Source organism: Talpa occidentalis, unplaced genomic scaffold (assembly GCF_014898055.3).
Source record: "Talpa occidentalis isolate TD23 unplaced genomic scaffold, MPIMG_talOcc4v2.1 talOcc4.9, whole genome shotgun sequence".
Lineage (NCBI taxonomy): Eukaryota > Metazoa > Chordata > Mammalia > Eulipotyphla > Talpidae > Talpa > Talpa occidentalis.
In genome coordinates, this window is record NW_023605305.1 from 16,993,703 (window position 1) to 17,015,435 (window position 21,733).

At 54.7% G+C, this 21,733-nt stretch overlaps 1 protein-coding gene across 6 annotated transcripts in view; it reads left to right on the forward strand.

Moving 5' to 3' along the window:
* Window positions 1-17,052, forward strand: part of PTPRU (protein tyrosine phosphatase receptor type U) — a 74,890-nt gene extending 57,838 nt beyond the window's left edge. For 2 of the 6 annotated variants that reach the window (XM_054690954.1, XM_054690955.1), the window contains 11 exons: window positions 3,585-3,621; window positions 4,245-4,543; window positions 5,572-5,726; window positions 8,046-8,181; window positions 8,671-8,820; window positions 8,969-9,142; window positions 11,812-11,952; window positions 14,034-14,159; window positions 14,297-14,454; window positions 15,486-15,621; window positions 15,854-17,052. In XM_054690954.1, the coding sequence (XP_054546929.1) occupies window positions 3,585-3,621; window positions 4,245-4,543; window positions 5,572-5,726; window positions 8,046-8,181; window positions 8,671-8,820; window positions 8,969-9,142; window positions 11,812-11,952; window positions 14,034-14,159; window positions 14,297-14,454; window positions 15,486-15,621; window positions 15,854-15,916 (1,575 nt within the window). In that variant the 3' untranslated portion in view covers window positions 15,917-17,052. Of the gene's footprint in view, window positions 1-3,584; window positions 3,622-4,226; window positions 4,544-5,571; window positions 5,727-8,045; window positions 8,182-8,670; window positions 8,821-8,968; window positions 9,143-11,811; window positions 11,953-14,033; window positions 14,160-14,296; window positions 14,455-15,485; window positions 15,622-15,853 lie in introns of all 6 variants that reach the window. The other 4 variants (XM_037498237.2, XM_037498238.2, XM_037498235.2 and 1 more) reach the window with 4 other exon arrangements.
* The last annotated feature ends 4,681 nt before the right edge of the window (window positions 17,053-21,733 follow it).

Genomic DNA, 21,733 nt, shown 5'->3' on the forward strand with positions numbered 1-21,733 from the left:
CTCTCTGTCTCTGTCCTCTTTCCTCTCCACTCCTGTGCCCAACACCGGCCGTCCATTTCAGGCGCCTGGCCAGGGGCCACCCAGGGCTGAACATGCGACACTTTCCCTATTGTAAGCGCTTCCTTCCCCTCCTCCACTGCCCCACACAGGGCAACAGTGTGGGGGTGCTCCCCGGGGCCCCATTCTGTACCGACTACTGCCTCTGTCACCTTTGTCCCCAGCCCTTCTCTTCCTGAGTCCTCACTAGCTACACCTGCTGTGGGCCCGGGGAGGGCTGGGCGGGAAGCTGCCCTGGACGCCCAGTCCCTTCTGCTTCCAGAAACATGATGGACTGGCCAGGCCCCCGCAAACTTGTTTCCCTTGTATTCAAGCCCCTTTGTGATCTGTTGAAACTCAACTCTAACCACTCTACCCTCAATTTAGCCCTAATTTGAATATTTCATTTCTAGGGATCAACATGGATACTCGATTTTTTATGAGTTTGTCATCTATTGACTTTTTAAGAATATTAAAAAAAAAACCCCTAGTTCATTTAATGAACCTCTGACTTGATCCTTAGCATATGTGTTTTTGATGTAGTGCCCAATGGCTGAGGGGGAGTGTCTGTTCTTTTGTGGGTACCTTCTCTATTTTAGCTACTTTTTTCTTTTCAAACTTTTGCCCTTTTGTGATTGTAAACAATACAGTTCATGATGAGACTTTTAGACAACACGGAGGTGCTCAATCTACAGAGTGATAGGTCCCCGTGGTGACATCTCTCAGAGATGCCCGTTATCAGATGCATCCCAGACTGCCCTCCTCCATGTGAACAGTTGGTTTGTAAAGTTCTCAAATTCAGACAGGCTGTCAGGCCCACGAAGGGCGTGCACCGCAGCCCAGTGCCCGAGTGGGGGAGGAGGCATTCAGGTGGTCACACTTTCCATCCAGTTTCCATGCCACACACCATTCTCTCCCATTTGGCTCCTTGTTGTCTCACAAATGCTCTTGGGAGACTTGGCTTCCTTACTACAGCCAAGCACCCCTCTGGGCCAGGCCCCTTACCCTCTTCATCTGCAGCACTGCAAGTGGGGTCCCATGTTTGGCAGACGAGAAAAATTAAGCGACTTTGTCACAACTGTACCACATTTAACTGACAGAGCTGGGCCTCAAACCCAGCCCAAACCCTCCACCAGGGGGTTGATGCAAGGGTCAGCCCCCTCAGCTCCTCCCACAGACCCCAAGGAGGGCTTGGGAGGCAGCCCTAGAGCAGGCTCTGTGACACGCTAATGCCGACTGTGAGGACCAATGCTCCTTCAAGCTGGCCTCTGAGTGTGCTCAGGCGATCACTTAGCGTCCTTTTTTTTTTTTTAAGATTTTTATTCATTTATACAAGAACCAGGGTGCAGGCCAGATGAGCGGGAGGGTGAGAGGTTCCACCAAAGACAGATTTGGGGAACAGAACAGGCAGATAGCCTGAAATACACTGCTGAGGGGAGCAGCGGGCAAAACAGGAGAGGTCTGCTTGCCATCTGGGTATCTCCATGGCCGGCGGGGATCGAACCAGCGCTGCAGAGGCTGTGGACAGCTTCACAGCGCTGTGCTCAACTGCCTGCACCATCAGGGAGGCCTGACATTTATAGTCCTTTAAAATTACATCATTTTAAATTTCCAGTTCAGTGTCATCTATGTGATAGTAATCGTGCAATAATGCATGGATGCAATGAAAAAGTTAACATGCAGAGATGAAGGTTTAGATCTATCTAAAATCTTGTCTTCCAGCCAGCATTTTGGGTGGTGGCACCATGCCGGGCACAGCTAGGCAGGGACGGGTGAGTTAGAGGAGACACTTGTTCTCATGTGGAATTCTTAGGCAAACTGGTTTTAGGTGGAGTGGCCTGTCCTTCCCCCTCCCCCGCCTCCCGTGGCCAGCGCTGAGCTTGGAAGGGCAGTCACTGGCAGCACCTTCAGTGGGCCCTCCTCAGCCTCCACCTGGCCTTTCCCTCTGACCCCAGTCGCTCACCACCTCTGCGGGGGACTTGGAACAGAGGCAGCAGCTGGGGAGACAGTAGGAGGGAATCAGGCTGGAACTGAAGTTCCAGGAGTGAGGACTCCCCAGTGACTCTGGGAGGCTTTTTATCATCGGCAGATTTTGCGTGTTGGTCACTTTCAGGGGAAGGGTATGGAGGTGCAACAGACTCTGCAGTGCATGCCCTGCTGCTCTCCTTAGGCTGTAGAGGACAGGGCTTTGGCAAGGCTGAGGGTCTGGCTCTGCAGTGTTTTGAGGCCCAGTTTTGCCTGCACCTGGGAAATGGTAGGACATACACAACCCCAGGCCCCAACCCAGACCTTTTGAATCTGAATTTACCTTTTAACAAGATCTGGGGGAGTGGGGGATCCCATGTGCACGTTCAAGTGTGAGAAGCACCCCCTTAGTACCCAGAGCCACATGGCTGCTGCTTGGCCGAGCTCCACGGGGACCCAGGTCAACTTGACTCTAAGACTCAGATTTTTAACTTCAATGTCCCAGGAATCCTCCCCAGAAATCCTCTGTTTGGATCTTCGTGGGTGCTCTCTGGCTCTTTGGCCTGTAAAGGCACAATAAATGCTGACCCTTGCTTGCCACAGTTGCAGACCCTTGACATACGTTACTTTATGTACTCCTCCCAGCAGCAGGAGAAGGTTGGAGCTGTCCCTCCATTTTAGTACCATAAGACTTAAGGTTTCGAGAAGGGAAGTTTGCCTGAGGGCATAGGGCTAGTGAGAGCAGCCAGGAATTGGGATTTGCACCCTGGCAGTCTGACTCCAGGGCTCCCAGGGCCTGGGATGCTCACAGTGCTGGAGGAGTTTTGGGGAGCTGTGTTGAGGTGTGGCTGAGCTTGGCTGTTTTCTTGTGCTGGCTCTGCAGCCCTTCTTTCCTATCCGGGGGAGGGGGGGGACCACGTTACCTGGGTGTGGGCTCTGTGCCCCTGAGGGATGAGGCCATGTGGGCAGGACTTCATGGCAGCTGTGGCACTAGGGCTGGCGTGGGAGTCTGGCTGGCTCCTCTTCTCAGTCTGAGGGCTTTGGGGATGGAGGATAAAGCAGCTCTTGGCCTCTCTTTTGTGGGAGATCATGCAGGTAAAGTGCTTAGCACAGTGCATGACCAAAATCATTCCTTTGAAAGATTTAACAACAATTTATCAGAGGATCATGGGCAACCCCAGTGCTCATTTGTTCCCAACCTACCCCGAATTAGTGCCTCTGGGGCTTTGGGGACAGGGCAGGGTCACCCTGCACTTTGTCTCCAAAGAGCAACTGAGTTGTAAGCAGGTTTTGGATAATTATCCCCAGTCTGTGGACAGGGAGACACTAGACCCCTAAATGAGTGTCCTTCCTAGGCTACACACAAAGGTGGGTTTATACCTGCACCACTGATGTCCCAGCTGCACTTTCCCTCCTTACTTGGGAATGGGAGGACAGTGTCCCCCTGGCTAGGAGTCCCCGGGGAAGCAGTGGGGCAGTTCCCTGGGGTGTGTGTGCTGCTTCTGGGACAGGAGGGCAGAGGAGACTGAGGGAGCGAGGGGCTGCCCCCTGGAGTCTTAACATACCCTCTTTTCCTGTTCCAGGGTTACCACAGGTCCAACCACTTCATAGCCACTCAAGGTACCTGGCACCTCTGCCGTCGGCCCCCATCTGCCTCCGTGTGCTGGAATGCCCTCTGCCTGCCCTGCGGATCTGCTTGACTCCCTGTCTGTCTGTCTGTCTGTCTCCCTGCCTGGCTAATCCCCACTCTGGCTGGGTTTTCTGGAATCTGGCCATCCGTCTCCACCCCCTCTTGTGTGTGCATCTCCCCAGTGTGCTCAGGCCATCTGCACTTCCCCTGGCATCTGTTTGTCTCCAAGGTGGTGCATGCAAAGGGACTGGCCAGGCTGGTCTTCAGGGGTGGGGCTTGTGCCTCTTAGTCTGGTGCTGCCTGATCCTTCTGGCTGGGTCCCCCTGACTGTCCATCTGTCTCTCCCTCCTGGAGACTTATACCATGGACTAAGGGTCTGGCCCTTTAGCTCTGCCTTGTGGGCTCTACTTAGGATAACTGGGGTCTCCAGCCAGGCCCTTCCTGATACTTGCCATTCCCAGGGCCCTCCAGGGATCAGTTGGTGGTAGGGGTGAGCACAAAATCCCCACTGGGGTTCAGGAACCTCCTGGCCTGGGCTGGTGGTGCTGGGCAGCAGATGTGCCAGCTCTTGGTGGAGACCTTATGACAGAGACAGGCCCCTATGTGCCCCCAGGGCCGAAGCCCGAGATGATCTACGACTTCTGGCGCATGGTGTGGCAGGAGCACTGTTCCAGCATCGTCATGATCACCAAGCTGGTAGAGGTGGGCAGGGTAAGCGGGGCTGGCGGGTGCGGGGAGGCAGGGTGGGCTGGGGCCAGCGAGGAGCCCTCCGAGCTTGTGCTGTGGGGGCTCCAGGTGAAATGCTCACGCTACTGGCCGGACGACTCGGATATGTACGGAGACATCAAGATCACGCTGGTGAAGACGGAGACGCTAGCTGAATATGTCGTGCGCACCTTTGCCCTGGAACGGGTGAGTCTCCTGTCCCCCATCCCTCCAGATTGAGCCCACCTTCCCACCACTCCTAGGCCCCCCCACTCCGAGCACGAGGCTGAGGAGGGTACTGCTGTACTCCCCTGCACAGTGGCTTCATGGTAACCACAGGGAGCGCAGTGGAAGAGGGATGGTGCCCGCTTCTTGACTGGAAACTCTAAGAGGAAGTCAAATGATGACGATGATGACAATAGCTGCTGGGCACTATGCTCAGCCCATTGCACCTATTGTCTAAGCCTTGAAAAGCTCTGCAGGGTCAGGGTTTACCACCAGCCTCATTTTACAGATCAGGAAAGTAAGGTTCAGCATGGTGATGCCCCCCAGGAGAGCCCATGGGGCCAGTGATTGGCAGGATCCTGGCCATGATCCCATGGGATCCACATAGAAAGGACAGCTTTCTCCCTTTACACTAAGACCAGAGAATCAAGACCTTCTCCTAGGGTTCACCACAGGGGGTGGCAGAGGCGGGCCATTAATATCACGAGTTTAGACATCAGGCAAATCCAGGCCCACATTTGCATAGCATCTGTTTGTCTAACCCGTCCAACCTCAGGCAGTGGTCCCCCTCGTTGAGCCCTCGTTTTCTCTCCAGTACAATGAGGCATTAATGTCCTCTGCATAAGTCTATTCTTGGGATTTTTAAAAAATTTATATAATAGCTGGGGTATAGGCCAAAGGTGCGGGAAGGTGAGAGGATTCACCAGAGACAGAGTGGGGAACAGAACAGGCAGGCGGACCAAAAGCACTGCTGAGAGGAGCAGCAGGTGCAACAGGAGAGGTCTGCCGCGCCACATGGGCATCTCTCTGGGAGCTGGGAATCAAACCTGCGCTGCAGAGGCTGTGGACAGATTCACAGCGCTGTGCTCAACCCGCTGCACCACTGGGGAGGCCCTACTCTTGGGATTAATTGAGACCCTGGGGTGAGGTGCTCACCTCAATGCCTGGCACACAGCGAGTGTCTAATAGATGCAGTAGTGACCCTGAAGTTACTCCTTTTGTCTCCCCAGAGAGGCTACTCTGCCCGGCATGAGGTCCACCAGTTTCACTTCACCGCGTGGCCGGAGCACGGCGTTCCCTACCACGCCACTGGGCTGTTGGCCTTCATCCGGCGTGTGAAGGCCTCCACCCCACCTGATGCTGGGCCTATTGTCATCCACTGCAGGTGGGGAGCTGGGACTCCCAAGGAGGGCTGGGACTAGGGGTGGGGTGGATTCAAGCTCCCTAAAGGAGACTGGGCTTAATTCCTCGTGTTAAGAGACAGAGGACAGGAGCCAATGGCCCCTAGGGAGCTTTTGCCCTTTGAGCTTTGTCTCTGAGATCTGCCCCTGTGTACGCTCCCCAAAGCCTGTGGAGCCCCAAGATCCAGGAGGTGCTGGAGACATGGAGGGGATGGGGCTGTCCAGGCACAAGGCAGGATGGGGTTCGCTTGCTTCCATTCAGCATGTGTTCTGGTTTGGCCCGGGTGCTGGGAAGGACTTTGCTGTCCTCCCAAACACAGTGGGCTTTCCTTATGCCTTGGCCTTTGCCTCCCAGCAGCCCTGGCTTCCACTCCTTCCTTTGCCAACTCCTGTGAACCCAGCTGCCCAGTTTCCTGTCTCTGCTCCCCCCTCCATATCTTCCTTTTATCTCTTAAGTGGGGCTCAGCACCCTATCCTGTCTCCACTCTCCCTCTGGAGAGTTAGACCTCTAACCCTGTGAATTTGAGGATTCTCCTTGTCCTGATTCCTCTACTTGGGTTCTCATTGGCCCCCATGCCACATGACAGATCCATTCCTCCCCCTGTCCTGCCCCCCACAAATCAGTTTCTTTTTGATTTCTTATTTTTTAAAGATTTATTTATTTATTTATGCAATCAAGAGCTGGGGTCTAGGCCAGAGGTGCAGGGGTCTGGGGTTGGGGTGAGAGGATTCACCAGAGACAGAGTGGGGAACAGAACAGACAGATCTACTGAAATACACTGCTGAGGGGAGCAGTGGGTGAGACAGGAGAGGTCTGCTGTGCCATGTGGGTCATCTCCCTGGATGGGGATCAAACTCATGCTGCAGTGGCTGTGGATAGCTTCACAGTGCTGAGACTTAACCCCTTGCACCACCAGGGAGGCCCTTCTTTTTGATTTTTTAGCTCTCTTTAACATACTTCCTTTTAATTTTGATTTTTAAAAAGATGCTGTCTTTTTAGATTAAGACTTGATTGATGTGTAATATACTTAAAGTGAAGAGCACAAGTAATAAGTGTATGTGTAACTGAATTTTCACAAATTGAACACACCTATGAAATAACCAGCACAATGCAGACTAAGAAATAACATTAATGGCTCCCAGGAGCCCCCTGAGATCCCCTCCAGTCTGTGGCTTATCACTCCCACCCTCCCCAGCAACTGTCCTTATTTCAAAACCATAGATTTGTTTTGCATATTTTTGAACTTTGTATAAATGGAATCGTACAGCAGGTGCTCTTTGGTGTCAGACATCTTTCCTTCAGCCTTATGTTTGTAAGATTCATCCAGTTGCATCATATTCCACTAGATGAATAAATCACGATGTGTCTTATGCATTCTGCTGCGGAGAGGCATTTGGAAGGTTTCTAGTTTTAAGCTCTTGTGCTTAGTTGCTGCCGAGCAACATTTTATTTCATGTCTTTGGCCAACATACATTGGCTTTTGGGTGGGTGTGTACAGGAGTAGAATTGCTGTCTGTGCAAACATCCAGCTTAATAGATACTGACCGTTTTCCAAAGGGGTCTTCTGAATGTCAGCCCCCCAGTGTTTGGGGGACCTGGTTGTTATATGTCCTCAACATATAGTACCGCCAGTTTCAAGCTTGAAATCTTGGTGTCATCATTGTCTGCTTCCCTTCCCCTGAACTTGGCTCAGTCTGGTGCTGAGCATGGGGATCCTGGCGTTGGACCCCACACAGTCCCGCTGCAGTGAGCTCCCAGTAGCTTCTCAGCCCAGGAAGGCCAGCAAGGTGGCCACAGGAACAGCAGGAGGGGGGTTGATAAGAGCCTGTGCAGATTGCTCTGGTAGCAGCGCAAAAGAATGACATCTGCTGGGAAGGATGGGGGCAGTGTTCCATCAAGCATGTAAGTGGGCATGAGCGTGTGAGGCTTTGAAGGATGCACAGGAGATCTGGGGAGATCCAGGAGGCAGGAATGTTCTTGGATTAAGCTATGAGCCTCCCCTTTGTCCCTGTGTCCTGTTTGAAGTTGCTGAGTGTCCTCTGCACTCTCCCAATGGTTGCCCTCCTCTCGTTCCTCAGAACGCACCCCAGTTCTGTTCTCTACCACTTTTCACCTGCACTCTGCCAGCACCCTTCTCCCTGGCTCCTCCTTGCACAGCATGGGGTCTTTCTGTTACCCCATCCCTGGGTGGTATAGACGTGGGCAGGTCTCCACTGTTCTCCAGGCCTCCCTGTGTGTGTGTCCAGTGGTTCTGGGCTCCCTCCTCAGACTCTGACCTGGCCTGGGGCTGCTTTCTTCCCAGTGCGGGCACCGGGCGCACAGGCTGCTACATTGTTCTGGATGTGATGCTGGACATGGCGGAGTGCGAGGGCGTCGTGGACATTTACAACTGTGTGAAGACCCTCTGCTCCCGGCGTGTCAACATGATCCAGACAGAGGTAGGGTAGGGGCATGGCCCCCTGCCCACATGCCCTCCAGGACTTGGGTCCCTCGTGGAGGAGTGCAAAGCTGGTGGAGCATGTCAGAGGGTGTCCTTTGCTCTTCTCCTCCCTCTGAGCCCCCCCTTCCTCTCTCCTGGCCCTGACTTGACCTGCCCACCTCTCAGGGTCTTCCCAAACTCAGTTCCCCTGTCTGTGGAGTGAGGTCAAACAGCAGAGGGCCGAGGCCATAGTTCTGCAGCCCAGAGGTGTTTGTATCTTCACTAGACACGTGACCCTGGGCTGTCCTCTCGCCTTCAGGTCTCCTCACGGGGTTGATTGTAAGGATGCAGGTGGCTTCAAGTGGGCTTCATCTAGCCTATAGAAACACACGGCCAGGTGCTACCTCAGAGCACCCCTCTCAGCCTTAAGCTTGCTCCCCGTTCATCACTCCAAAATCTCTAGCTTCTAGTCCCCTCCTGACTCCTCATATGCTGCCCCTCATACTAGGAGCAGTACATCTTCATCCACGATGCAATCCTGGAGGCCTGCCTGTGTGGGGAGACCACCATCCCTGTCAGTGAGTTCAAGGCTACCTATAAGGAGATGATCCGCATTGACCCTCAGAGTAATTCTTCTCAGCTGCGGGAGGAATTCCAGGTGGGGCTCTACTGCATATGTACAAGTGTGCAGTGTGGTTTGTGAGTTTGTGTGTGTGTGTGTGTGTGTGTGTGTGCATGCACTGGTCATTTGTGCTCTAGGAGTCATTGAGGGCCACATCACCCCTGTTCCTCTCGCGCTCCCGTAGACCCTGAACTCAGTCACCCCGCCACTGGACGTGGAGGAGTGCAGCATCGCCCTGCTGCCCCGGAACCGCGACAAGAACCGCAGCATGGACGTCCTGCCGCCCGACCGCTGCCTGCCCTTCCTCGTCTCCGCCGATGGGGACCCCAACAACTACATCAATGCGGCCCTGACTGACGTGAGGGCTTGGGGCAGGGGGTGGGCTCTGGGATGCCCCCAGTCTCTGGGAAGGTCCAGGATCCAAGGGGAGGAGCCGAAGACTCTGTGGGTGTCACCCTTTGTCTTTTCTGGGGGCCAGCCCATCGGGTGACCCTTTTATCCCCAGTGATGTTTCATTCAGGGCATTCAAGCCAGTGGTCCCCCTACCTTCCCGGGTGTTGTCTTTGGCCCGAGTGGGGGACTGGGTGGTGGAATTCCAGCGGGATCAGGTCCATCAGAGCCTGAGGTGGGAAGAGTGATTTGGGGGGCATGGTGGGGAGAGGCTCAGAATGAAGGGACTTGGAGTCAGGGGAGCTTGTCCTGGGGTGATTGAACTGGAACCTGCCCCAGACCCTGGCCTGGGATGGTCACTTATTACCTGCCCCACTCACCCCTGCCATGGTCTGAGGGTTAAGGAGCCATTAGAAACCCCTCTCTCGCTTCCTTTATTGGGCGTTGCAAGTGGAGCAGGGACTTTAGGGGTCAAAGGTGCTGCTGGGGAAGGGTTCATGAGCATTACCCTTATGCCTCTCCCAAAGTGAGCCAGTGGAGAGAGAGGTGCAGGAGACAGGTGGAGAACAAAAGGTTAAAAAAACCTCGTAACGCTGGAATGTGGCTTTTGCCCAGTGATTAAGTGGACTGGCCACTCCTTGCCCTGCAGTCAGGTAGACTTGTCCTCGTGGATACAGCTGTACAAACTGGCCACCCCCTCGCCATCCAGGATAGGCCTCTACACAGGGCAGGGACAGGAGCAGTTAGAATGAACTGCTTCTAAGGATGGCTGGTCTGGGAAAAGCTGGTCTGAGGAAGGAGCTCAACTGAGCATGCTCAGGCCTTGTCCTGAACCTGCCCTTGGGAGGTGTGAGCTAAAGGGGCTGAGACCACTGGATGGCTCTCCACATGGAATGAGGGCAGTGGAGGGAAGGTCCTCCACAGCAGGTTCCTGGCCAAAGCCCCTGGGGAGGACAGTAAGGGGACGAAGGGGCATCTCTAGAAAGGGGAACTCCCACTCTGGCTTCCAGGGGCCTTTTCTGGTGTGCCCTGAAAGCAAGGGGAGGAGCAGCCCCAGCCACTGGAGGGAGTGGTAGGGGAGGGAGTCCATCGCTATTGTTGGCGTGGGTGTGAGTACAGCTGTGCACATATCTGGGGGTATCTGGGCCTGCTGAGGGTGTTGGGGCCCTGCAGAGGTAGTATAGGTTGCTGGAGAGTTTTGGATGGGCACTTAGGAATCTGAAACCTGCCTGCTAGGCCTCTCTTTGGGCCCAGTGTGCTCATCTTCAGACATTGGGCTCATACTGGGGCTCTATGGCCCCTGTATGAAAACGGGCCATCGGATGGAGAAGCTTTCCTGGAGTCCTTGATACCTCAGGCAGTTGTTGCCAGCAATGTAGAGCCTGTTGGCTCATGAGCCAGGAAGCCCAGCAGCCAGAGCCTGGTCTGCAGTGAGCTAGCTTATCAAGGGGCCAGCTGCAGTCTGATTTGGGTGGTCAGGTCAGGCCTGAGTTTTGGAGTCTGGCAGGGCCTGGCCTTGAGAGCCTGCCAGTCAGTCTTTAGAGAGTCTAGGGAATGGGGTTGCAGGAGACCACCATTGGGAGAGGGAGAGAGTGGGGAAGCGAGATGCCAAGGGAGACTTGGGGCTGGAACATTGATGGGGCGAGGCTGGTGCCTGCTCACCTGGCCCGATGAGGTCAGAGCACAAGTAGAGTCAGGGCCTGGGTTGGGGTCTTAGACCCTAACTGGGGGCCAAGAGATTTCTTCATTCAGAGATATTTGTGAACTCCTACAGTGCGCTGGGCGCAGGCCCACCCCCGATATCTCTGCTCCTGAGCCTTGCATTTGGGGGACAATTAGTAAATATGCAATGAAATGCCAGACACTGGTAATTTTACAGAAAGCAACCAGACAGAAGTACTTAATTTTTTTTTTTTTTTAAGATTTATTTATTTATTTATTTATACAAGCACTGGGTACAGTCAGAAGCGCGGGAGGGTGAGAGAATTCACCAGAGCCAGAGCGGGGAGCAGAGCAGGCAGAAGGACCGAAGTACACTGCTGAGGGGAGCAGCGGGTGGCAGGAGAGGTCTGCGCGCCATATGGGACCCTCCTCTGGTGGCTGGGGATCGAACCGGCGCTGCAGAGGTTGCGGGCAGCTTCGCAACCCAGCGCTCAACCGTTGTGCCACCGGGGAGGCCCAGTACTTAATGTTTTTAATGTGTGTGGTTATTTTTGATGAGGTGATAAGGAGGATCTCTTTGAAGGGGCGACCACTATGCAAAGACCAGAAAGAAGTGAGGAAAAGAGCCATGTCACTATTTGTTCTAGGCAGCAGGAATAGCACATGCAAAGGCCCTGAGGCAGGGAGCAGGGTTGGCCAGCCTCTGCCTCCCACATTGAAGTTCCCATTGCCACCATTTGGGAACCTGTTGCTTTTAGTTCCCAGGGATCATGGACTTGGGTCTTAGAGGCCTGGGAATTCACCCTGTCAACTTAAACCTCAGCATCTCGGCCAGTCTCTGAGATGGGCCACTGGAGGCAGCCTGGTCCCGTGGGACAGAGTGGTGGTGGGTCGGGTGGGTGAATGGCCTGCAGCAGAGGATCGGGCCATGTCAGGGGTGGTGAACAGGCCCTGCTGAGTCTCATTTCCCTGCAGAGCTACACCCAGAGTGCGGCCTTCATCGTGACCCTGCACCCACTGCAGAGCACCACGCCTGACTTCTGGCGGCTGGTCTACGATTATGGGTGCACCTCCATTGTCATGCTCAACCAGCTGCACCAGTCCAACTCTGCCTGGGTGAGTGTCCCACTGGCTGGGCAGGCAGGCTGCCTGCTGTCCAGGGCCCCAGTGTATGCACAAGCTTACCCCCAAAGTCAGGGACTGGACTCTGCCATTCATTTGTTGAGTGACCTTAAAAGGGTCACCTCCTCCCAGAGTCTGGGTTTCCTTTTCTATAAAATGACACTGTCAGATTGGAGAAAAGCTGGTGTTCTTTATTGAGCACCTGCTGTATGCCAGGGATGTTGCTTTACTTTCATTGGTTTCAGGTATCAAGCGAGTGCTCACACAGAGCTGGGAAGTAGCCAAATTTTGCCCTCACCCCTGGCCTTTCTCAGAGCCTCTGCTTTTCTAGTCCCTCAGCTAAACTGCCCATCATGAGGGCCTTTGAGACAGAATGAAATTCCAGCTTCCTTGCTTTCTGACTGGTCAGTTTCCTTTTTGTGAAGTGGGGGCCATCACAGTTCCTGGCCTCGTGGTTACTGTCAGGACCATGGAGGTCAGATGTAAGATGTTTAACACATAGTAGGCACTAGGTGCATGGCAGGGGTGAAGAAGATGAGGGTTACAGTTGCTTCTAAGGTTGGTTCAGACACTTGCTTGGTGACTTTGGCTTAGGATAGCCAAAGGGGTACCCCCATAAGCTTTTGGGGGCTCCAAAGCTAGAGATCCCTGGAAGTGCTGATGTTCAGCCCTCCTGCCCTGCATGACCATACCCCATCTGGATCCCCTCCCTCCCCAGCGCCCTGTTTCAGGAGGCCAGGAGGGTTTGCTGTAAAATGAGCATGATGGTGCCTGGCGTAGACTCTTAGTTGGTGCCTGGTGTATAGACTCGTTCACATGGGGCACTTGGTGTAAGTGACCTAGGTCTGCAAGGTAATGGGCTCCAGTCCCTGGGCAGAGATCTGGAGGGAATCCCACACAGAAGAAGCTCACCCTGGCTGAGGCATGGAGGGGAGGGAGCCAGAGAGAGGCTCATGTGAACATTGTGCTCTGGTCACTGGCCACTAGCCCTTCATTTAACCACCTTTGCCCATGCTCTGCTCCCTGGAAGGCACTGTATCAGCTGTGGGGAGCCTGAGGGAGGACACATGGTCCTTCTCAGATCTTGCAGTCCAAAGGGAAGCAGCTACAAAAACCCAGTGACAACACAGAGGGCAGGAGCTATCACAGAGTCATTACAGGGGCACAGAGGAGGCCAAATGTATCAGGGAGGGCTTCTTGGAGGAGGTAGTGTCTGGACTGAATTGTGTAGGGAGAGTAGAGTTAAGTAGGTAAAGGAATGAGGGATGAGTGATCCATGGGAAGGGAGCAGCATGTGCCCAGGTCTGAATGTAAGGGGGTGTCAGGGCCCCGGCCATAAAGAAGAAGGTGGTAACTTCTTGTGAGGCATGGTTCCAGGTGGAAGCATGTGGAGCATGGACTCTTCTGGGAGGATCTTGGAGGTCATTTCACAGATGGAGACATGGGGGCCAGGAGGAGGAAAGATTCTTGCCTGGACTCCATGCAGAGCTGGGGCTCTGGCTCTACTAGCCTGGAGGCCACAGGGATGTGCATGTGTGTGGGCTGAGCTGCCTTTCTCTCAGCTGAATCTGTGACCTGGGGGGCACCATGCAGGACCCTGACTGTGGTGGAGTCCTGGGGCAGGAGCTGGTGCTGAGCTCCTGCAGCATCAGGGCCTCTGGCCCTCTGTGAGCTGATGCTGGACGGCAGAGGTGGTGAGAGGAGACTGGGGGTAGGGGTGCTGGGTGTGGTCTGAGGCTTGTTTCTGGAAGAAGGCAGCCTCATATAGTATGTGCACTCACAAGTGTACTGGGTGTGTTAGGTGTAGCTTAGCTGCAGGCAGGGTCAGTGTGCCAGTTGTGCAGGGATTGTTTCGGCTGCTCGAGTGTGCAGAACACAGTGGTGCAGGGGTGCACTGCTGTCCGATGGCAGGTGGTGGCGACTGGGGGTATCTCTGGAGGTGAGTCTGGAGTGAGCAGGTGGATCAGGGTGTGTGGGGCCCCGGGGCAGGTGTGGAGGTCTGGGGGTGTGGGAATGAGTGGAAGCTGCCCTAGACTGGCCTGCTCAGCTCCCCGTCTCTGTGGCTGCACCCCCAGCCATGCCTGCAGTACTGGCCAGAGCCGGGCCGGCAGCAGTATGGTCTCATGGAGGTAGAGTTCGTGTCCGGCACAGCTGATGAGGACTTGGTGGCCCGTGTTTTCCGGGTGCAGAACATCTCTCGGGTAAGTGATCCGGGAGCCCCAGAGTGAGAATCTGGAGTGCCTGGGATGGCCTTTAGTGACCCTCTTAAGGTCACTGGGGTGGGGGGTCTGGTCCCATCGGTGCTCATGTCCCCCCTGCTGGCTGCCCACATCCCCAGCTGCAGGAGGGGCACCTGCTGGTGCGGCACTTCCAGTTCCTGCGCTGGTCGGCGTACCGGGACACGCCTGACTCCAAGAAGGCCTTCCTGCACCTGCTGGCCGAGGTGGACAAGTGGCAGGCTGAGAGTGGGGACGGGCGCACCGTCGTGCACTGCTTGTGAGTGCTGCCCTGCCTCAGGCTGGGCAGGGGTCAGGGAGCTGGGCTCCTGGGGGAGAGAACCCTAAGGCTGGCACCAGAGCCCCCGGGCGGACGGTCACCTGCCCAGGCTCTGCCTGACCAGGCAAGGCAGGACCTGACTCTTCTGGGGGAACCTAGTCTGTTTCCACCCTGGAAACTGCCCTCTGTGGGGTGTTTGACTTTCCAATTTAATTAGTCTTATGTCTTTATTTTACCCTATGATATGGTAGCACACTTTTAAAGCCAGTGGAATTCCATCTTGGTTCATGCAGCTTTCCCATTACTTCATTCACATGCCTCCATTCATAAATTTACCTATTCACCCATGTCTGCGTGTGCCCCCGCCCCCCTACTTTTTCATGCTTTCAGTGTTACTGCCCCTTCCCAGTGCCAGGCAGGGCATACTAAATGCAAAGTGGGGAGCTGAGTCCGGCAGTGCCTGGCCCTGAAGGGCTTAGGGTTCTATTGGGAGAGACCCCTCATGAAGGGGGCTGAGGGCCTAGCCTAGCCTAGCGCCATTTCCTAAGAGGAACCCCACAGAGCAGGGAGAGAGACAGGAGGGTCCCTGTGTGTGAGAGGCTGAGGTTTGACTTGGCGTGTGTGCCTGTACCTGTGCGTGTGTGTGTGTGTGTGTGTGCGCGCGTGTGCGCGTATGCATTCTTGGGGTTCATTTCCATCCTGCTCTCCTGGCTTTTGCTTGATCCCACTCGACCTCCTTGTTGCTGTGTTTGTCTCAATGTCTTTCTCTTGGATTGTGCCTGGCCTCCTTTCAGGTGTGCTGGCTGCTTCTCCTGGAAGCTCTGTCTTCCTAGGTGCCTTTGGGTGCCCCCTTCACCTCGAGGTCCTATTCTTACCTTTGGCTCCTCCGCCCTCTCCCTCCTGAGTCTCCTGCCCCTTCCCTACTGAGGCCCCTGCTCCCTCCCTCCTGGCTACCCTGGCCCTGCCTTTAACCTTTGACTTGCCCCCACTACTCCCAAACCCGACCCCAAACATTTCTCTCTCTCATGAAGAAACGGGGGCGGCCGCAGTGGCACCTTCTGCGCCTGCGCCACGGTCCTGGAGATGATCCGCTGCCACAACCTGGTGGACGTTTTCTTTGCTGCCAAAACACTTAGGAACTATAAGCCCAACATGGTGGAGACTCTGGTGAGAAGCCTCGTCCCGTGCCCGGCCACTTCAGTGCCCATTCTATGTCCAGTAGGTCCCTTGGCGCCCACGCTCCCATGTCTGGGCCCCATGATTGGGCCTTGGATTCTAGTCCTGTGGTGCCCAAATGGCTACCCCCGCCTCCCCCTCCCTGCCAAGGTTGGCTCCTGCTCGCCCTCTCTCCCTGGTGCCGGGGCGGTGCAGTTTGCTGATGTCCTCTCTTCCTCCCCAGGATCAGTACCACTTTTGCTATGATGTGGCGCTGGAATACCTGGAGGGGCTGGAGACAAGATAGCGGGGCCCTTGGCCTGGGGCATCCCCGGCACACTCAGGACCAAGCCCCCATCCCAGACCAACGAGGACGACCTGCGCCCCCATCTCTGCTCCACCAGAACCCCCACAGGGAAATCACTGGAGTGGGCACTGGGTCTACATGGTGTCCCCTTCCGCTGTGGGTAGGGCCTCTCACCATGGCAGGTGGGCAGGTGGAGCGACGAGGCGGAACTTTGCAAGACGGCAGCCTTGCCCCAGTGCCATCGGGTCTTGCAGGCCTGTGCTGAGGCCTGGCACTGCCTGGCAGAGTGACAGGGGCTCAAAACGACTGGCTCTGGAGGGCCCAGGCCCGAGCCCCATGATTCCCAGTCTTGTCAGAGATGAGTGAGGCCCAGTATAGTGTGTGCCAGGCCAAGGTTTCCACCCCACCTGGCTTCCTCTGGACGTGGGTAGACAGGGCACTGGGACTTGGCATCTAGATCCCATCAGTCCAGCCCCTGAAGGCCTGGGGCAACTGGGCTCTGCTCTGATTCGTGAGTGGATACGTCAGACTGACCCTCCCCAGGGGGGAGCCAGAGCTCCCTCCTCCATCACTGTCCCTGCAGCCCTGAGGATGTTTTGCTTACCATCCCTCCCACTTCTGCTTCCCTGACTTGTGTGCTGAGCTTCCTGACACAGGATCTGCCCACCCTGCCCGGCCCTATGTGGGGCCCCTCCCTGCCCGAGCCAGTCCCTGCAGAGTGAAGTCACCTCAGCCCCTAGCCTCTAGCTTTCAGGCCTCACCAGCCAGGTCCTGCTCTGCCTCCGCCAGTGACAGTTATCCAGGCTGAGTGACAGCCCCGGGAGTTGAAGTCTCTGTGGGAGGGGGCACTGCTAGGTTAGGGGTGCTCACCACTTCCAGAGCTCCGAGGAAGACGGTGTATTTTGGGATGGAGGATCAATGTTTTTTGTTTATTTTGTAATTTTCCGATGGGTAGGTGGGAAGGTCTCTTTAAAATGGGGCAGGCCACACCCCATTCCGTGCCTCAATATCCCCATCTGTAAACTGTAGATATGACTACTGACCTACCTCGCAGGGGGCTGTGGGGAGGCATAAGCTGATGTTTGTAAAGCGCTTTGTAAATAAACGTGCTCTTTGAATGCCACAGAGAAGCCCTGCGTGTGTCTGACCAGCCTGGTGGGGGGCCACCTGTCCCCAGCCTCCCAGTGTGGTGGGAGGGCCATGGATGGGATGCAGGGGCCTGGTTCTGGTCTGGCTTTAGTTTCCCAGGTGGTGTGGACCAGCACATGGCTCGGGGTCCTCCCTCTGTAGAGGCAGAGCCCAGGGCTCTTCACGCTGCTGCTTCACCCAGGCCTGTGACGTATCCCCACCAGCAGGGGCCACCTCAAGGGCCCCAGAGCTGCCTCATCTCCAAGGACCTGGATCTAGGTCCCACTCTTGGGTGATCGCCCGGGAGGCTCACCTCAGTGTCAGGACCCAGCCAAGTGACCCAGTTGCTCTCGCTGGACCCTGGCTTCTCATCTGTAAAACAGGAGCGATCCTTTAGGTTCAGATGAGGATGTGATTAAGTGGCTTGTGTGGCGCCAGGTGCACCGAAAAGCCTCATTTAAAGAACAGCAGAGCCTGGCGGAGACACACCCCTGCTGGGATATTCACTTAGCTCGAGATAGTCCAGCCCATCACCAGCCTCAGCTTCCTCAGCGGGTAGAGTGGGTTTGGGGTGGGCTGGCGGGTGGAGACCCAGGGACCCAGGCCAGCCCTGGCTCTGTCACAGGTGTGCTGTGTGGCCCAGGGCAAGACACTTCCTGCCTCTGAACGTCGTGTTCTTCCTAGGAAAACTCACTCTCAAATGAACTAATTCGCTTTATATTCTCTGCCTCAGCTTCTCTGTTAGTTCACCTAGGATCCATTCTCACCACCTCACAGTTGAGTGTCCTTGAATCTGAATTAGAAATGCATTAGATCCTCATGGGCCCAATGAGCTAGAGCAGAACAGAGCCCACTCGCTTGGAACTGACCTCTGAGCCTTCCTTGATGGGTCAGAAATGTCACATACCAGATATCAGCACATGACTTGCTTTGGCTGATTGATGTGGCACAAGTGATGTCAACTCAGTTCTGGACCTGAGACTTTGAGGAGCTTTGCAGCTTTTGTGTTCTTGGAACTCTGCTTACTGGGGGATTTGCGGGAACCAGCGCACCGTGTAAACAGCAGATTCAGCTGTGAGTGAGGCCATCTTGGGCCTCCAGCTTGCTGACCTGTCAGGTGAGTGTAGCTGCGTGGTCAAGCTGAGAAGGAACTGCCCGACCAACCCCCCAAACTGGAAGAGAGACCACATGTTCTTTCTTGGAAACCAGTAAGTCTCGCCCCTTGTTAAAGCTAACTCATGCGCGTGTCATGGGTATGAGGGTGGTGCAGCTTTCCTCTTTGCCCCTTCAGCTGTTGAGCTCCTTGGGGCTGGAAGTGCATCTGATTTTACTTCTGAATATCCATCACCGAGTGAGGGGCTCTTCTTGGGGCCTGGGCTTAGGTGGGGTTGGCATGAGTAGGGGAGGTAGTGGGGGTATGGTGCTGCTGTGTGACCAGGGGCCTTGGGAGCTGGGGAGGGTAGGGGGCCTTAGGAGGAGAGTTGATGCCCAGGGCCCTGCCCCTGCCCCCACCCACGCCCCACTAGCTGGGACCACACTCAGGTCATGGACCTACCCGGCTTCCCATTCCAGGAACTCAGCACATCAGCACCTGCTTATAGGGCTGGTTGTGGGGTCTGGAGATAACATCTCAGAAAGACAGGCCTGGCCCCCTATGAGCCTATCATACCTCAGCCCTGCCCTCTCGTGTCTGTTACTGGATCCCCAGGTAACAATGATGTCACCACTGACCCTCCTGTGGCACCTGCACCTCCATCTCTTCTGGAACCCGAAGTGCTGCTCTTTTAGTAGGACCAAGGAAGCAGGGTTAGTGGGGCTTCCTTTGGGGTGGTGGCCTCTCAGACAAGGGGCACAAGGAGCAGGGGCGACCAGCTGGCTCTGCCTGGGGTGTCAACATCTGAGCAGGTGTGGAGCAGAAGCCCCCCACCCAGTTCCCAGCAAATAGCATTTCTACAAGCGCAGAGGGCCAGCTGCCTGTTACTGCCAGGAGCTAAATTAGTTTCTTTATGTCAAATAAATCTGGCCGCAGGAGCCGGCTAAGGCCATTATTACCTCTCACAACCTCTCTGCCGGCCCCTGATTGGGACGTGCTGTATATCCTGAGCACCCAGGAGAGGGGCCGTGACGTTGATGGATGCTGAGGCTATTGGTGAGGCCCTAATTGAGAGCGGGTCTGTCTGCTCCTCGTCCCTGGGCTGTGCTGACCTCCCCTGGCTGACCTCTGATGGACAGGAGCTTAGGAGACACCAGGTGGCCGAAGCAGTGCAGAAACCAGGGTGCGGTCGCATGGGCAGGGACTCTGGTATCTGAGGCCCCCAGTCCGGCCTTCTCCTGGAGGGGGTACTGAAACAGGTCCTCAGTGAGCCTCAGGGGTCCCATTAGAGAAGTGGGAGAGCAACCACGGCTGGGGCGCCTCCAGGGTGGTGGGAAGCGAGGTTGGTGCTGATAGGGCTGGAAGAACCATTGGTTTCAACTGGTCTAGGCCAAGCAGTGTCCTGTTGGTGGAGGACAAGGGCTTTGGGTGCCATGTGCAAAATAGCAAAGCTGTGCTTGGCTCTCACAGTGGCTGGAGCACGTTGCTAGGTGCTCTGCGGGCTGTCACACATCAGTCTGTGATCTTGAGGTGGATACAATTATCCCCATTTTATAGAAGAGCAGATCGAGGCTCAGCGAGTGTCAGCAACTTGCTCAAGGTCACAGAGCCACTGAGTGTCCCACAAACAGCAGAGTGATCATTTGAAAAAAGTAAGCTAGTGACCTCCCGCTGTCTGAATCAGGCTGAGCTCCTGGCCATGACCTCCGAGGCCCGTCCCTCTCTCTGATGAGTCCTCCTGCTCGCTCCTTTACTCGCTCTACTTCATTTTTTCTTATTACTCTGAACTTTGCCCGGATGCCCTTCCTGTCTGTGTGGCTGGCTCCTTCTTGATGTCCAGATCCCAATGTCCAGTTCAGATGGCCCTGCCTTGAGAGGTCTTCTCTGAGTGTCCTGAGGCGGCACACGGGCCTTGTTTCTCTGGGTCCCCAGCATTAAACATGGTGCCTAGCACATGTCAGGACTCAGTGAATATTGATTGAATGAATGATGGTGCAGAGCCAGCACAAAAACGATCTTTCTCCAATGTCTGTATAATAAGCATGTTATTTTTGTTCTTCCAGTTGGTCAAAAGCCTGATGCCCTGAAGCCAGTTTCCAATGCTGGTGTGGCCACCGTGATGTGTGGCCTTGAGCAAACACCTTCCCTCTTTGGGGCTCACCTCCTGATCTGTCCAGTGAGGAGGCTGGACTAGGTGCTTCCTAGGACCACATTTCATGTAGGGCGCCATTGGTTCAACATCTCTGAGTGACACTGGGCCAACATCAATGGTGTCAGGCTACTGGCCTAAGCGTCTGCTATCTGAGTCTGAAACTTTGGGTGTGGTTTAAGCTTTGGCCAGGTGGGCACCCTCCCTGGCAGGCCCTTGCATTCTACAGACACTGTCCCTAATCTTCCCAGCAATCCTGAGAGGTAGATATTGTCAAAAACATTCGATATATGAGGAAACAGTTTCAGAGAGGTGAGGCAAATTGCTTAAGGCCACACAGCTAGAAAGGAGCTAAGATAGGATTAGAACCCATGTCACTTGATACCAACGCTTTTGCTCTTAGAATTTTCACAGAAATACTGGCAAGTCCAAACCTGGACCACATCAACTTCTGGCAATTTCTCTCATCGGTGAGTAAGTCTGCCCCCTCAACACTCACTCAAGCCAGCCCAGATAGATAGCTGTAGACAGGTTGAGCAGAGGCCCACTGTCAAAAGCCTCCCAGACTCAGTGCTTGGCATCTAGGAGGCCTGCCAAAAATGCTGTTGAAGGATGTTTGATTGTCTGTTGAATCCAAAGTTGATGGGAGTGTCCTGAGTCAGCAGGAGTGGCGGAGCTGAGAAAACTTCTTCAAAAAAAAAAAAAAAAGAAAGAAAGAAAGAAAAGAAATGCATCTTAACTCACTTCCTACTTACTCCTAGTGGTGGGAAGAGGGAGGGAACCTGTCCAGGAATTTTATTTTCTGTTCATTTGAAAGCTGAACAGCGTGGCTTTTCTGAGCTGGGTTTATCACTCGATTGTATTCTCTTTTTGAAGAGAACTGGGGACCAAGTTCTCTTAGGGCTCCAGCCCATGCCTGTCTCTCCTCCTCTTACTCCTGTAACCTCTTTCCTTAAAAAATTCCCTGCTTCCTTCTATGTCGCCTCTCCCCCATGCAAGTTATTGATTTATTATCTCTGGGCTCCAAATACACCCTTCTTTGCCATGCCTGGAGATACTGGAGCTGGACCCTGTAGTTCTCTACTGGGACAATGTTAGGCTCTGTCAGTAGAGGGCACTAGAGGGACACTGTAAGGTGATAGCACCAGGCAGGCCCTTTCCTTCCAGGTTTGGTCCTCCTTCCATCTTTTATTTTTTGACTCAGCACAGGAGCCAAGACCTCACTGGCCATTATGGACAGTGCCTAGATGCTTCCTCAGCCTTCACTTTAGAGAGGGCCACTTCTACCGATCAGTGCCAGCCCACACTTCCTGGCAGTTTCTTAGACTCTGGTCATTCCCTCACTGAAGACATCTGAATCTCACTCTTCTTATATTTAGTTCTTTCATTATTTGCTCCCCCTTGGTCTAGACATATGAGCTGTTTTATTTTCCCCTCTTTCTTACTG